The sequence below is a fragment of the Pipistrellus kuhlii genome, unplaced genomic scaffold, assembly GCF_014108245.1.
Source record: "Pipistrellus kuhlii isolate mPipKuh1 unplaced genomic scaffold, mPipKuh1.p scaffold_m20_p_1, whole genome shotgun sequence".
Lineage (NCBI taxonomy): Eukaryota > Metazoa > Chordata > Mammalia > Chiroptera > Vespertilionidae > Pipistrellus > Pipistrellus kuhlii.
Window position 1 is genome coordinate 104,787,764 of NW_023425404.1, and position 16,442 is coordinate 104,804,205.

Sequence of the window (16,442 nt, forward strand, 5' to 3'; positions counted from 1 at the left end):
CAGATACATGTGGGAAAGTTTTTTTAACCAAACAAATAACAATAACATTACATTTCAGATACAAGACCAAGTTTAGTCCATTCTTGATTTGACAAAATCTCTTCAGTAGGAAAAACTTGTATAATTCATTTTCTTCCAGAATTCTTTCCAGTGTTGCTAGTTTAATTGGCCTTGGGTAGGGATTGGACATTCACAGTTTTTGAAAGCTACCCAAGTGATTCTAATGTGTTAAGATCCATTAGTTTGCGACCAGTCTCCCCACATCCATCAGCAGCATGAAGATTCTCCAAGTCACCAGATGTGCCTCCAACCTAGTCCAGGCCCTCAGTAGTATTGCAATCTACTCAAAATTGGCTTTTTCCTACTCTATCCTATGTAACTGCCATAAAGGTGTGATTAAAGATATGTCAACTTAAATTAAACCAACGTAGGCACACAACTATTTCACCGTAGGAGCTATAAGCTTATTTCTAATATATTGCCACATATCCTGAGCTTTTTGTTGAAGCCAGATCTTTCTGAATATTTTAAGTTTTGATGATTATCTTTTAAAAATGAGCTCTTTTTTCCCCCCAAAGTATATGAGATGCTTTAATGTGATTTGAAGATCTTTTCCATTTGTATCATTAGCCAAGTACAGCAGCTACTTTTATATTGTCATGACTTCAGATTTCAAAATCTGAAAATATATAAAGGTAGGCCAAAGTAAAAAAATCAAAGGTATTCCCTACTAACCAAACTTTTTTAATGCAGTAAGATGCTAAGGTAAATTAAAAAAAAAAAAAAGATGCTATGGAGCTCTTACACATAAAAAGGCAATTGTCCTAGGCACCAGGCAGTAGAAAGAGATAACAAATGCCCCAATCATGAAGGAGCTGATTATCGTGGGGGGACAATTTACTAGTGAGTAAGAGGTGAATGCTATAGTCTAGGGGTGTCGAACTCAATCAGAGAAGGGGCCAAAATCTAAAATCCAGCCTAAATCGCGGGCCGAATGGTTTACTGAACAGTCATAAACTGTCATTGTGATGGAAACGCAGCGGAGTGCAGTGATGACAGCGCGGTGCGGGCCACATTGCAAGGCCTGCTGGGACGGATTTGGCCCGCGGGCCTTGTATTTGACACATGTGCAGAGTCAGATGATAATACAAGTTAACATTTATTGCATAGGTTTGAAGTATGCTGCATGTAGCATCTCATCCAAATCTAAAATCACTTGGAACTAGTAGATCTAGTTAATGAGATGAATCCAGCAGTTTTTAGTAAGCAAATGTGGTCTGAGAGCTATAATTAGTACAATACTTGGAAGAATTCCAAATAATTACCTTAATTTCCAAAAAGCAAAATTCCTCCAAAAGAGTATATTTCTCTTTTAACTCCCCATACTGTTAAGCATCATAATTTGCTATGGATTACCACCCTTTTGGAGGGTAGTTTGGCAGTACAAATTCAATATGAGAGGGGGCTGTAGCTGATAAAGTTGCTGTGCCTGGGAGAGGATCTGGCTTCAGAAATAACAGTATTACCGAAGGCTCGGGAGAAGTGGGACTAATGACAAATTAATTGTAGCTCTTATTGTAAAACAAGCCTATGCATCAAAGCACCAAGAGAAAAATTCACAACAAATTATCCAATTCTAGCTACCTTTCCACCCAGAGCTCCTAACCACTATTCCCTCATTAAATATGAATGGACAACTACCCTGTTTCCCCGAAAATAAGACAGTGTCTTATATTAATTTTTCCCCCCCAAAGATGCGCTAGATCACATGTGTCAAACACAAGGCCCGCGGGCCAAATCCGTCCCAGCAGGCCTTGCAATGTGGCCCGCACCGCGCTGTCATCACTGCACTCCGCTGCGTTTCCATCACAATGACAGTTTATGACTGTTCAGTAAACCATTCGGCCCGCGATTTAGGCTGGATTTTAGATTTTGGCCCCTTCTCTGATTGAGTTCGACACTCCTACGCTAGATCTTATTTTCAGGGGATGTCTTATTTTTCCATGCGCTAGGTCTTATTTTCGGAGGATGCCTTATTTTCAGGAAAACACGGTAGTATTTAGTAGGATTACTAAATAACTGGTTAAAGTTTGCTGAATGAAAGAGGACTAAGATAAACGAAGAAGAAAAGTATAATTAAGGGGATTCAAAAAATAACTGCACTCATAAAACAAGAACAGAATATTTTTAAACAATGAAAAAGAATGAGCTCTGAGAATTTTTAAATGGCTGAAAACCAACTCCTAAGAAAAGTAGGAACATGGAATTGAGAAAATCATCCAGTGTGTAAAACAGCAAAGGAAGAAAATGAGGAAAGCTCTTAAGAGCATCAGCACAATCCTGTAACAAATACTAGCAGACTGTGAACACAGCCTTCCAAATAAATGGTAATGAAACATTTTAAACCTACAATTCTATAGTCCAATGACTGAATGCAAGTCATTATCACACTTAAGGACTAAACAGCTTGCTTCTAATATCCATTTTCTGGGTATTTGTGGATGTATTTTAGCAAAAGTGTGAAAATCCCAAGAGGAAGAAATTAATTAAAACGATGAACCCAAGAGTTCAATAAAAAGTCATCCTGCAATGGAAATTGTGCAAGAGCTATATATACACACACACACACACACACACACAAACAGAATGATTAAGGAATTAGAAATATGAGGAATTTGAGCTCCATTGCCAAAGAGGAAGAAAAGGAGGCAGTTACATTTGCAAATGTGTTCTTTATAGTGCAGTAAGGCACAGCCAATTAAAAAGTGTCACTTTGTGTCAGTGGTAGAATATAGAAAACCAGAGACCTTTAACATGTGAGGAATATTCTACTCAGTGACAGAGGCATCATGAACTGGGAACCATGGAGAAGGGAACAAAATTGCTGACCTGATCATACTATACCCATTTTTATATTACGGAAATGTAAGCTTTCGATAATGTAAACTGTGTGCAACTTTTAGGGAAAAAAAACAACACATGGTTACAAAATAGACTGCAAACCTGTATGTAGTGTTAAGGTACAGTTCAAAGTGGAAAGAATGGGCCTGGCCACTGTGGTTCACTGGTTTAGCACCAACCTATGAACCAGGAGGTCATGGTTTGATTCCTGGTCAAGGTACCATGCCTGAGTTGTGGGCTCAATCCCAAATGGGGAGGGAGTGTGCAGGAGACAGCTGATCAGTGATTCTGTCTCATCACTGATGTTTCTACTCTCCCTTCATCTCTGAAATAATGGAAAAAATGGGAGCACTGGTTTCCTCACCTACACTAATAAAGTTTCATCTACTCACTACTGTAAACCTTCTTTTGCCCCACCCTACCCTGTATAATCAAATTTGGATCATAGGATGTGTAGATTAAATCCTCATCTTAGCATATAGGCAATAGATAACAACTAATATTGATAATTAAATTTTAAAAATAACGATAAAAAAGCTGGTGTCTTTAGAAGAGAACTCAGCTCTTGTGTACATTTTTATTATGTACATTTTTTAACTTCCACTTAAGATTTTTTTTCATTTAAAAATGTAGATATTTTATAACTTTTTAAAAAGTTCTAGTACTTAAAAATAGATGGCTAAGAGACTGGGAGGAAGGGGGTGGAAATGGGAGATAACTAGTACTATCAATCAACAATAAAAATATCCTATCTAATATAAGGGTGATATGCAAATTAACTGTCACTCCACCCATAGCCCCAAGATGGCAGCACCCAGTCTTCTCAGCACCAGCACCCCTCCCCCCCCCCCAGAGTCCCCCACGGGAAGCCGCTGAGAGAGGACAGTGTGAGCAGCCTGGCAGAATGTTTTCTTTACCATGGCGACAAGGCAAGCGTTCCACCTCAGCCTCCGAGGGCCTCTGGGCAGCAAGCGCAGAGCGGCCAGGTTCCACAGAGAGCTACTGGTGCACAGATTCGTGTGCAGGGCTACTAGTATTTAAAAAAGGAAAAGGATGTGCAAGAGGCAGCTGATCGATGACTCTCTCTCATTGATGTTTCTAACTATCTCTCTCCCTTCCTCTCTGTACAAAATCAATAAAATATATATTTTAAAAAATAAAATAAAATAAAAAAGAAAAAGGAAAATAGATGGCTACTTGATATTAATGAATTACTTTGTATGCTAATAGAGTAAAAATTTGCTTTAATCAGAGAAAAGGGCCTAAAAGAATTAGGCAGGGAAAGCTAGAACAGTGAGTTCAAACACAGAAACATAGTTTGGCTATTAACTAATCTCAAAATAGTTTTTAATTCATTATAATGAACTTAAGAGCTGATCCAGGAGGTAACACACATCTGTTGTTTCTTCCTGTTTTTCGTAGAGTGATGGTGTGCAGCAAACAACCTACCTCGCCCAGCGCTACTGCCACGAAGCAGTGAGAGAGATCAGTAAACTTCGACCATCCCCAGAAAGAGATGCCCTCATACAACTCTCAGAAACTGTACTCACAAGAGATAAATGACAAGTCTTTCTGTTATTTCTGGCAGCTATTTTACCAGACTGTGCCTAAAGAATTTTGTGGAATATACTTTGCTTCATGTGCACATAACCAAAAATCATTTTAAAAAGTCATTTCAACCTTAATGATGGGCAATTATTTTATTAGCAAAGTTTTTCAGAAAAGTTTTAAAATAAATCATTTGAAACTGTTATTCTAGCCCTGTAAATTCTAATTGAGGCATCTTAATGGTTATATGTGGTATTGTTTACACTGTTAATAGTCACATGTAAAGCCATTAAACAAATAAATAATGTTAAAATTCAAATGTTTATCTTGTTTCACCATAGGAGTAAATGTCAGAGAACTGTGAAGTCTACATTTCAATCAGCATCCAAAATTTCATATGAGAGAATGGTTTATTATAAAAGACCGCATAAAATTTAGATGAGTTATATACAAAATTAAGAGAACATTCCACTTGGAAAAAATGAAATGAAAAATGTAGCTATCTGATCACTAGTGATACTGAAATCATGTTTAAAATTATCAAGGCAAAATGCATATGCAACAGTCACACTGATTTGGTAGCAATGGCCTTTAACTCTCAGAAATAAAATGTTTTGCACTAGTCTTACCATTTACTATGCTATTAGTCTTAACACTCAGTACATAAACTGCAATTTGAAATTCCTCAGTACACAGAAACCCATATCTGAGCACTCTATTTTAATATCCAAGGCAATACAGAATTGTACACAAGATAAAACATCCCTCTATACCTCTCTTAAATTAAGAGGAGACACACAAAGTGCACGTGTTGCAGTTCAGTTACGTAAAAAAAAAAAAATCTGTTGGTCAGGTATATCCCTATTCACTGATTAATATATGACCCAGTTTTTCTCAAATTACTTTAAAAATCTTTATATTTCTAGTACCAGTTAACGAATTAAATAGTGCCTATTCAAAAATCAATTGCGTCCACTTATACAAAACAGTATTAAAAGATACTTGTAATTTCCTTTCATTGAACAACAGTCCACTGGAAAACTGAAGGACTAATAACAGCAATCCTTAAGAATTTTACCCACAGAAGTGAATACTTTTACACATTTTCTTAGTTCTGAAAAAAAATTACTTTAGAAAAGCAACTTAAGTAGATTGACTTGTAAATAACTTTCAGATTTTAAATCTTCAAAAATTAGTCACATTTGATATTGGGACAAGTTGAGATAAGGCTGAAGCTTATATGCTAAGAAAATAGAACAATAATTCTGCAATAAATCAGTATCTTTTATTTTTTTTAAAAACAAATCAGTGAAGGAAAGGACAAAAACCTTTGGTTCACTTATGTATCTGTGAGTGGAAAAAATTTATAATGCAAATTCACTCATTAAAAAACTTAGTTACAAATTACAACATTACAGATAACCTTTTTTTGTTTGTTTTGTTTCACATGGAAACCTTAGAGACTCGAATCATTTCAAGAGACCTAAGTACGAGTACTCCAAGAAAATATCACACAAATTGGAAGCATCTTGGATTTTTAAGAAGTATATTTCAATAATTAATTTGTATGCATGCTTTAAACAAATAGTTATAGTTCAAGAATGAGTCTAAACAAAAGGTATGACCAGCACCCAGCATTTAAGTTTCTGATTTTAATATTAATCTGACATAGCATTAGTAACCATGCTGCACTGAAACAATGGTACAATCTGAATCATGATTTGTTAAATATTATACCCCAGAATCCCAGAACATTTAAGCTGGTCATAAAGTTAACATTGTGTAAGTATATAAGCATAAATAGTTATGGACAGCCTTTTGTATAAATTGCTGTTTAGCAATATACAAACTGCCTCAAAGATTTATGCTTACAAGGTAGACATTCAATTATATCAATAAAACAGCATGTCCTGAAAATATGGGCACATTTTAAGACAGTTTTGTTAACCATTAATTAGTCCCACAGTATGACTGAATAATAAGAACCTACTTTAAAAGCAAAAAATTTTAATCAGTATAGTGCATGATTGATTCAACATAGTTCCCAGGGAACAGACCAGTCACTCGATTGCAGACTCCTTCATACCAGCCATCGTCATTCTTCTTTATTACATAAATGATTGCACCCTCCATAAATGACAGCTCATCATCCTTGTCTTTTGTATAATCATATATTGCCACAACTACGGAAAAAAGAGTTGAAATAAGTGAATGCACTATATCCAACATAATGTGAATTTTAAAATGCAATGCTAATTAAATCTATAGTATAGCAAAACCAACTCTTTATGCACACTTTTTTCCCCCTCTAATATTTTATTGATTTTTTACAGAGAGGAAGGGAGAGGGATAGAGAGTCAGAAACATCGATGAGAGAGAAACATCAATCAGCTGCCTCCTGCATACCCCCTACTGGGGATGTGCCCGAAACCAAGGTACATGCCCTTGACTGGAATGGAACATGGGACCCTTCAGTCCACAGGCCCATGCTCTATTCACTGAGCCAAACCAGTCAGGGCATTATTCTTAACTCTTACATTTATAAATATAGGTATACCAGTGGTTAACCATGTACCTAAATCAATAACTTGATCTTAGGGCCAAACTGACTATTTGATTAGTCTAGACAAAACAATAGTTTCTACCAATCTATTTAGGGAAGAACTCTGAATTTTAAGGATTTATTAGATATTTCAGTTCATTTGTTCAAATATCTACTAAGTGCCAACAGTATGCAAAACAATTTTTCACAATAACGACTAGGCAGTAAAGCTGCTTAACCAATCATTAAACCAGATATCTAATTTGAAAATACACATACCTGGAAATAAATCTCATCCTACCCATCCAAGGAAAATATTCATATAATTTATGGGGCTATATTTAGAATAGTTTTACACAGCACTTTAAAGATCAGGATTTTTTTAAGGGGAAATAACTGAGTAAAGATGCATTAATTAAGACTGAGAAAACTATTTGTAATTCTATAGTATTTGTGATTACTTTGAGTTCTAAATATTCACTTTCTTTGCATAGTATCATAGGGAAAAAAGGCATAAAAATTATGCTAGTTTCCTAAACTACTGGTTCATAAGTTTAATTATTCCTTCATTCTGCCTTCATAGCATAATGATGCTGAAATTATATGTACTTTTCTAGTAAATGTGAAATGAATTTTTTTCATTGATTTCCCTTGTGTAGTTTTTCTTAAAATGCAGAGTTCTTAAAACATTTAAGATTTTCTAGAACTTATTTTTCCACCAAAAAAGATGGTTAGTCCCCACAGTTATTTTGAATTAGGGAATTACAATAAGAGACTTGATGTACTAATCGATACACCGTTTCCCCGAAAATAAGACAGTGTCTTATATTAATTTTTTCTCCCAAAGTTACGCTAGGTCTTATTTTTCAGGGAATATCTTATCTTTCCATGTGCTAGGTCTTATTTTCGAAGGATGTCTTATTTTCGGGGCAACATGGTATCATCATTTGCTAAATTAAAATAGGCAATCTTCTCTCCTCTTTACAAAAACACTGTATTAAGTAACTCAACAAGTCTATTTTAATCCTGTAGCAGAATCATAGTATTGTGATTACAAGCTCACTGACATATAAAGTTGATTTTAAAACTCCCCAAACATAAAGGATAAATAATATTAAATTATTATCCTGGTATTATTTTTGTCTTAACCCTCCCCCCCAAAGGAATTGATTGACTGCTAGCTATAGTAAAGAAAATAATGTAATAATTTAAAAGTAAACTATTAATTAGTCCATTAATATTTATTATTTATGGTTTACCTTTGGTAACATTAATTTCTTTGTATTAATGAATTAATTTTTAAAAAAATATATTTTATTGAGTTTTTATAGAGAGGAAGAGAGAGGGACAGAAAGCCAGAAACATCGATGGGAGAGAAACATCGATCAGCTGCCTCTCGCACAGCACACCCCCCAGTGGGGTATGCCGGCAACCAAAGCACATGCCCCTGACCGGAATCGAACCTGGGATCCCTCAGTCCGCAGGCCAACGCTCTATCTAATTTCATTGATACTTAAGAGTTAAATTTGCTTTCCAACCCAGAAATATGAGTAAAAACATAACTCAAGACTACTCAAGTTTATCACTCTCATAATAACCACAACTTATTTCTTGTTTGTTTGTTTGTTAATCCTTACCTGAAGATATTTTTCCATTGATTTTTAGAGAGTGGAAGAGAGAGGGAAAGAGAGAAAGAAACATCCCTGTGAGAGAAACACATCGATTGGTTGCCTCCTGCACAAGCCCTGACCAGGGCCTCGGCCAATGAGAAGCCTGAAACTGAGGTACATGCCCTGACTGGAATCGAACCGGGACCCTTCAGTCCAAAGGCCAACGCTCTATCCACTGAGCCAAACCAGCCAGGGCAGACCACAACTTATGTCTACTTGAACGTACATAAAAATCTTAGTGGAAAGTAGAATATTCAAGACTTCCTGAACTACATGCAGAATATTTACTCTTAAAAAATATAAAAAAAGGAAAATAGGAAATTTACTTTTAGCTATGTATTTAAAACTTGGGCAGGGAGAATGGAACAGGTCTCAAGAACTACAGCTACTTGCTTAAGATCAGTTAATCCAATATAAGCAATGGAAGGAAATACATTTCAAATGTAATCAAATGTGATCAACTAAATTACAAGTATTTTTCGAACACTATACAAGTTCAGAATTTTAAACAACACGTAATTGGATTAAAAAAAAAAAAGCAAAATCTCTAAAAACAGGATTTGTTTTCCCTACACACTGTTTCTTAAAAGATAATTAAGGTGACTGTAAGGTAAATTAGGTAAATTTGGACATTGAAACTATACATAATTTCATGATATAAAATTCTAGTGATTATCTTCTCTTTTATAAGATCAACTAATGAAACTTAATTGAAAGCTTGTTCTCATAATAATCCCAGATTTTAAAGTATTTAGATATAAAAGATTTCTATTTTTATGGTAAGTACTTAGAAATTTGGTTTTAAATATTTACTAATTATATGACTAGAACTAGTAAATCATTTCATTTCTTTTTTGTGTGTGTGATTTAATTGCTTCATCTATACAATGCAGACAGACAAGTTAATCTCCGGCTAGAAGAATTATGTCATTTGAAAAAGTATAGCTAACATTATAACATACTTTTAATTTAAAATATAAAGAATCCTCTCTTCAAATTGGAAATGTATAGGAAATAAGGTTTAACTATATTATCTTGACTAGTAAAGTTATCCAAAAGGTTGTGAAACACTGGATTAAATGTTCTTCATAGCTCTAAATTATATAATTAAGTTGTTTTCCTTTACTCTAATAGATGATTCTACCTTACCTTTCTCAATATAATTCTTAGGGGCCCAAGCAGGATCCCCATCTGCATATGGGTCATTATACTGAACTACTGCAGCCTCCTCATCTTCGTAATCCACTGGAGGTGGTGGTGGCGGAGGTGGAGAGTCATCAAACATAGGAATGTCATCTGGTGGAGGTGGTGGTGGTGGAGTTGGACTATCAGCAACTAGAAAAAATTCAGATAACTTGAATTAAAAAATGAGGCTAAATGGAAATTCATAAATTAAAAGAATTTAAGAAAGCTTTAACTCAAAGCATGCAATATAGTAAAACATGCAAGATTAGAAATAAAAGCTTGGTGTGTTAAAGCGTCCACTATTCAAGAATAATTTTGCTATAATAAAATGAGCTAAAAATAAAGGTGTTAGGAAGTACTACAAATTAATGGATACAGGTTAGGAGACTATCTCTTCATAAAAGATTACAGGAGTAAAGAAGTTTCCTTATTCCAAGGCTCAGGTCAAAACAACTGTCACTCTTTAGTTAGTTTAACTCCTTAAATAAACCTACTGTCACTTTGTCATTTGGACTACAGTAAACATTATGAATAACATTACATTAACGGTCTGATGGCTATTCATTGTGAATATCCATGACCCTGATTTTAGCTTAAATATCTTTAGTTGCCCAGAAATAAGTTCCCAGTGGATATTTATTTTGTTTGTCTTAAGGGAGAAAGAAAAGTTGGTAGTATTAGGTCTGCTCTATGTATAGGTTTTTTATTCTTTCATGTAAATTTTAACAAGAAAAAAATTAAATTAAAAATTAAATAATTCTCAACTAATAGAAAACACCTTAAAGTGTTTTTTTTAAATGTTTGTTCTCATAATCAACTTTTTAAATGTAGAAATCAAGCTAAGATTTTTGCCTTATTGCTAGTAAAATATAAACACAGATAAGGGGAGGTCAAAATCCTAAGATCTATTCTAAGAATACATCCACAACAAAGATTTTAAAAGTAAAGTTTTGTGGTAATAAGGTAATTAAAACAAACAAATACACAGAAAGTAACATATCATGCAAAACAATACAACCAACTCATACCTCCAATTCTAGATGGTTGTGGTATGTGTGTGTAATTTAAATAATCAAAAGTGTAAATGGTAAAATGTAGAGGCTAGAACTATGTTCACTGAACTATTATGAAACCAAGTAACAAATGCTCCCAACATTGAGGAATTCAAAACTGGAACACAACTAACTCTTAATTTAAATTTTTTATCCACACATTTCTTTAAAAGTTAAAGACATATGAAAGTGTTCTGATACAAATTAACACAGGAATTACATAATATCTGCAGGAAAGAAATTCAGAATACCAGTATACTAATCTAAATACCAATTTCTAAGGCTATTTTTATTTTATTAAAAAAAGGAGTCATAATCTATCTGTAATACAGGTTTTAAAGTTTACTCCACCCTATTTGGAATAATCTGCTGAGAATATAACCAAAAGATTAAGATTCAAAACATTTGCAGATTAAATAGCCGTATTTCCACTTCAATGCTGTGAATTTCTATTTTATCCTTTGAGGAATGAACAAGGCTATTAGAAAATAAGCCTTGTATGATAATGCTCATTCTGTAATGTTTATAACTTATTTTTCCACTGAATGCTTGGATCTATTTTATTTTTGCCCACAAATAGCCCTTAAAGCTCTCTATTTCTATTGTGGGAGACAACCAATCAATGTGTTTCTCTTACACAGATGTTTCCTTTCTCTCTCTCCCCTTTTCTCCCTTGCATTCTACTCTCTCTCTAAATGGAAAAAATATCCTCAGGTGAAGACTGAATTTAAATAAACAAATTAATAAATTTAAGATACTGGTGATACAGTTTCTCACCAATCTTCCTAACATGCTTTCAAAGAAAACAAATGGCAAATAAAGTTGGGCATTCTGCAGCACTAAGACAATGACTGACTCAAGTTCATCTGTTTAGTGAAAGGACTAAACTAGTACCATCGGCCTCTTTAGCAAAGGCCAGGCATACCTAGAATAATGTACATTAATTCTGAATTTCTATTTAAAGTTACCAAAGAGCTTTGATCACACTAAATAGTTCATTATGGTTATTTTTAAATAGTTCCTAAAAATTCTTGGCTGTAGGCAGTTCAAAAAGTTTAACTAGCTTCATTTTTAAACTCTTACAGCATTAAAGACTAGCAATTTACTCTTATTCACTTATTATTAAAAATAAGATTCACTTATTTATATATATTTAAACACAGATTTCAAAGTTGATTTGCACTCAGAAATTTAAATATTTTGAAACTATGTTTTATAAAATATCCATTAAATCATACATTTCTTATAGATAGGGACTCTGTCTTAAACTATTTGTATTCTTCCCAAAGACTGACACATAACACTAAGTTCACAATTATTTGACTGGAGGAATGGAGGAAATAACACAAAAGGGTCAGCAGAAGCTGAACAATGAAAGTTGCCACAATGTACTCACTTGGAGGACTGGTTGATCAAATGTGTTACACATTTGTTCACACCATTCTGAGATTTATTTGGATGGTGATGGTCCCTAATAAAGTAAATTACTACTTGACCACCTTACCATCTTAATAGCTATTTTGGCCTAATAAAATTTGTGATAGTGGTATTCTTCATTTTGTCAAATAACATTCACTATGATCGTGTGACTATAATTATACATCTTCCAAAACCTTAAAGTAATCAGACAGCAATATAAACTATCTATTCTAATTAAATCCATATATTTAAAAGAATTCCCAGAACTCCCTGACCTTCCTTCACAGAAGCCCTAAAAAAAAAAAAAAGATGACAGATTTGCATATTCATAAATAATCCCCATGGGCCTGCACGTAGCTAGCCAAAACATGAAGAGGGCTCTATAATGACAATCACTCAGATGAATACATATCGTGAACTGTAATTTACTTATTCCTGCATACATATTCATTCTTATCCTAACAATGAATCTTTATATAGATTAAAAATTACTCATGTATCAAAATCTAAGGATGGTTACAAAGCCTTCTCCAAAAACATTTTGCAACTAAAAAAACCAACAAACCTGTCCCAATTATGTAATAAACAAAATCTCACAAAACAATCAATAGATGAATTTGAATACCAAATGTTTTCTTTCTAATTCTTCTAATAAGTATTGGAACCTAGTAGTTTCCTTTGTGTTTGATTATACTTTCCTTAAGAATCTGCAAAGATCAGATTTCATGTTTTAGATCATATAAATACGTAAGAGAGTTGCAGTTTTGAAATTTACAATGGTCAGTAATCATGCACACAAGAGAAAAAACTAAAGATCGTGCTCTTCAGTTTCAATATCATAGCTGCACCTATTTTCAAGGTAAGATTAGCTTCTCAGTAAAAGTAAGGAAAATGATGACTCATCAGCCATGCATGCTATAAGGAGACAGCCTCTACCCTTTGATAGCTCAGTTTTTTGAAACTTACTGTTTTCCTGCACCCTGGCCACGAAGCCTGTGAGAGGTATCTGTGGAGTCAACTGAGGCATAGGGGGAGGAGGTGGAGCAATAGAAACTGATAACAACAACACAGTATGGGGGAAGTAAAACAGGTAAAGGAAAGAAAAGGAAACAAAAAGCAGAAGTCAGTTACAAGGACCACAAACATAAGTATGCAAAGAACAGTTTGCAAATGAAACAAAACAAAAACAAAACAAAAACCTGCAGAACCTTCAAGTTCATTACAAAAGAGAAAATCTAAAGCTGAGTTGTGTTTAGCCAACTGTTTAATTTTATTGGGGAAAGAAAAAAACTTCTAACTTAATCCTAATCATATTGTTTGGGAGAGATTTAAATTTACCCTCACATTCACTTTCATGCAATGAAAACTTCAAATTCTAAGAAAAGACTTTAGCCCTAGCCCGTTTTTCTCAGTGGGTATAACTAAAGGGTCCCAGTAAGGGACATGCATGGGTTGCCAGCTCCATCCCCAATAGGGGGCGTGCAGGATGCAGCCATTCAATGATTCTCATCATTGTTTCTATCTCTCCCTCTCCTTTCCTCTCTGAAATCAATAAAAAATATTTTTTTAAACTAAAAAAAAACTGGCAAAAACAAAACAGTTAACAGTGAATACTGATAGCATTTTCTAGGATATTGTATCTTTGCCATATTTCTATAACCTACAGGCTGTTCTAGCTTTAGGGTAATATTGTTAATTAGAACCCAAGTGTGTTATGAAACAGATATTTATTCTACATATAAGTAACTATATCAATCACAGTTTTCTTTTAAAAAATTCTTATTTTATATATAAATTTATACATACCTAGCTCTCTAGGAAAAACCGTTGTTTGTAAAACAAGTTTATTATTACCCTTTGACATTTTTAAAGACATCACTCCTAAATTTACTATTATCCCACACTAATTTCTGCTGAATTTCAAAGAATAAGGTATCTCTCAAAAGTGACCTTCTTTCTTTTTATCACTGTTCTGATAAGGAAAACCTGGCCTAACAATACTTTAAAATAGGCAATTATTTGCACGTAAGTAATTTCTAACAAATCATTAGTAGCTGGGAAAATATTCTAACTTCTTTCTAAAGGACATAATTTACAAGAAATAAATACTAAGTGTTCATATGGGCAGCAAACATTGTAAAAATAATTAGCAAACTAAAAAAATTAAAATAAAAGGAAATATACATACATATGTTTACCATTTTGCCTCATAACAAGACAGTAATTGCCAAAGATTGCTCAAAAAAGTCAATAGGAATAGATAATAAAATTCAGTTTACTAGTAGTCACAACAAGTGACAATAAATTGACAGAGAAAAACAATTTATTGGTTCCCAAAGATCATTTAATTAATCCAAGTTTAAAATTGGTAAGTGTAAAAATTTGAGAGGTTAAGTGATTAAAGAAGCAATAATTTAAAGCAATTAACATTCATTGTGTGGCTAAAAATAGCATTTAATTCACTGACGTTGGTCCTTGTCCTTCTGATACTTTGTATATAGAAGGCACTTCAATGAATAAAATGTTACAGTTTATTATTTTTAAATACTCCCACATGTTTATTAGGTGATTTTTTTCTTCTTCTAGAAATGGCCATGCTGGTTAGTATGTAAAGAAAAAGAAAAGCTTTGCTGTGAAGATACTAATCATTACCATCACATTTAAAAAGAAGAGGAAATATGCACATCAAAACACTAAAAACATTTACATCTACTATTACAACACCAACAGTAATTCAGACTGAAGAATGATTAATTTGAAAACACATAATAATATTTTTAAAATTTAAAGCTAAACTTTACAATATCCTAAAGATAGACATTCAGCAATAAAATGTCTTGTCTGCAAATAAACAACCTTCCCCAGTACTGTTAAATAAAACTACACCATCATATATTATGTGAAGTAACCAAAAACCTTATTTGCAGAGTAAATTTAAATGTCCTACTGAGAAAAAGAAAAAGATAAACATAAAGACAGGTTCTAAAAGTGCAGTGTAAAATGAAAAATGTTTCTAAAACTAGTGAGGTTAACAATCAGATAATATATGGAATATTCAGACACTAGGTACCTTTCACTACCAAAGGAGACCAGGGAAAAGATGAGGTAAAATTCTAACTAATAAAGTATTTTCGTCTTTTAGATAAGAATGTCTAGAAAGAAAGAAGAAAAAAAAAAAAAACTAGACATTTTAGGGTTATCTATGAATTCTGACATTTTTGCAAAAGTGGTATTCAATTCATATGAGATTTTTTTTTTTTTGCTATAATACAATTAACCTTTAACTCTAAAATTCAAACGAACAAAAAAAATCCCAATAATGTAACTTTCCCCAGCTCTGCTTTAAAATACATATTCAGGTTGTAGCTGGTTGGCTCCATGGATAGAGTGTTGCCTGTGGATTGAAGGGTCCCAGGTTCAATTCCGGCAAGAGGCACATGCCTGGACTGCAGGCTTGATCCCCAGTAGGGGTGTGCAGGAGGCAGCTGATGAATGATTCTCTCTCATCATTGAGGTTTCTATCTCTCGCTCCCTCTCCTTCCTCTCTGAAATCAATAAAAAATACTTTAAAAAAAAAACATGTTCAGAAAATGCACTATAAATAAAAAGAACTTAAACTTCCTATGTTAACATGGAATATGAAGTGTTTTTTTAATTTTCTTTAATACTTCTTTATTCTTGTATTAGAGTTTACATACAATATTACATGAGTTTTAGGTTTACAATCACATGATTAGATATTTATATCACTTATGAAATGATCACCCCAATAAGTCTAGTACCCATCTGATACTATATATAGCTATTACAATACTAGAGGCCCAGTGCATGAAAATTCATACACTGGAAGGGGGGTCCCTTAGCCTGGCCTGCCCCTCTCACAGTCCCGGAGCCCTCAAGGGCGGAAGGTGACCAGATGACCAGTGGAAGGCGATGCCCCCATCACACTTCTGCTATTGCCACTGCCACTGCCGGCAGCACAAGCCTCGGTCGGCCCTTGTTACCTGAGCCTTAGGCGGTCCTGGGCGGCTGGGCAGCCACCATCCAAGGCTTGCTTGCACCTCAGCCATTGGCTGGGCAGCCAACATCTGAGGCTTGCCTGCACCTCGTGAGTCAGCAAGGCAG

General features: G+C 34.0%; 2 protein-coding genes across 15 annotated transcripts in view; one reads left to right on the top strand and one right to left on the bottom strand.

Moving 5' to 3' along the window:
* Positions 1–4,764, top strand: part of PDSS1 (decaprenyl diphosphate synthase subunit 1) — a 43,780-nt gene extending 39,016 nt beyond the window's left edge. For 4 of the 5 annotated variants that reach the window (XM_036458855.2, XM_036458850.2, XM_036458868.2 and 1 more), the window contains one exon: positions 4,324–4,764. In XM_036458855.2, coding sequence (XP_036314748.1) covers positions 4,324–4,464 — 141 coding nt within the window. In that variant the 3' untranslated portion in view covers positions 4,465–4,764. The remainder of the gene's footprint in view (positions 1–4,323) is intronic. The other variant, XM_036458871.2, reaches the window with a different exon arrangement.
* Positions 4,765–5,712: 948 nt separating this feature from the next.
* Positions 5,713–16,442, bottom strand: part of ABI1 (abl interactor 1) — a 97,138-nt gene continuing 86,408 nt past the window's right edge. For 5 of the 10 annotated variants that reach the window (XM_036458776.2, XM_036458784.2, XM_036458816.2 and 2 more), the window contains 3 exons: positions 13,284–13,370; positions 9,811–9,996; positions 5,713–6,632 (listed from right to left, as the gene is read on the bottom strand). In XM_036458776.2, the coding sequence (XP_036314669.1) occupies positions 6,457–6,632; positions 9,811–9,996; positions 13,284–13,370 (449 nt within the window). In that variant the 3' untranslated portion in view covers positions 5,713–6,456. The remainder of the gene's footprint in view (positions 6,633–9,810; positions 9,997–13,283; positions 13,371–16,442) is intronic. The other 5 variants (XM_036458755.2, XM_036458827.2, XM_036458797.2 and 2 more) reach the window with 1 other exon arrangement.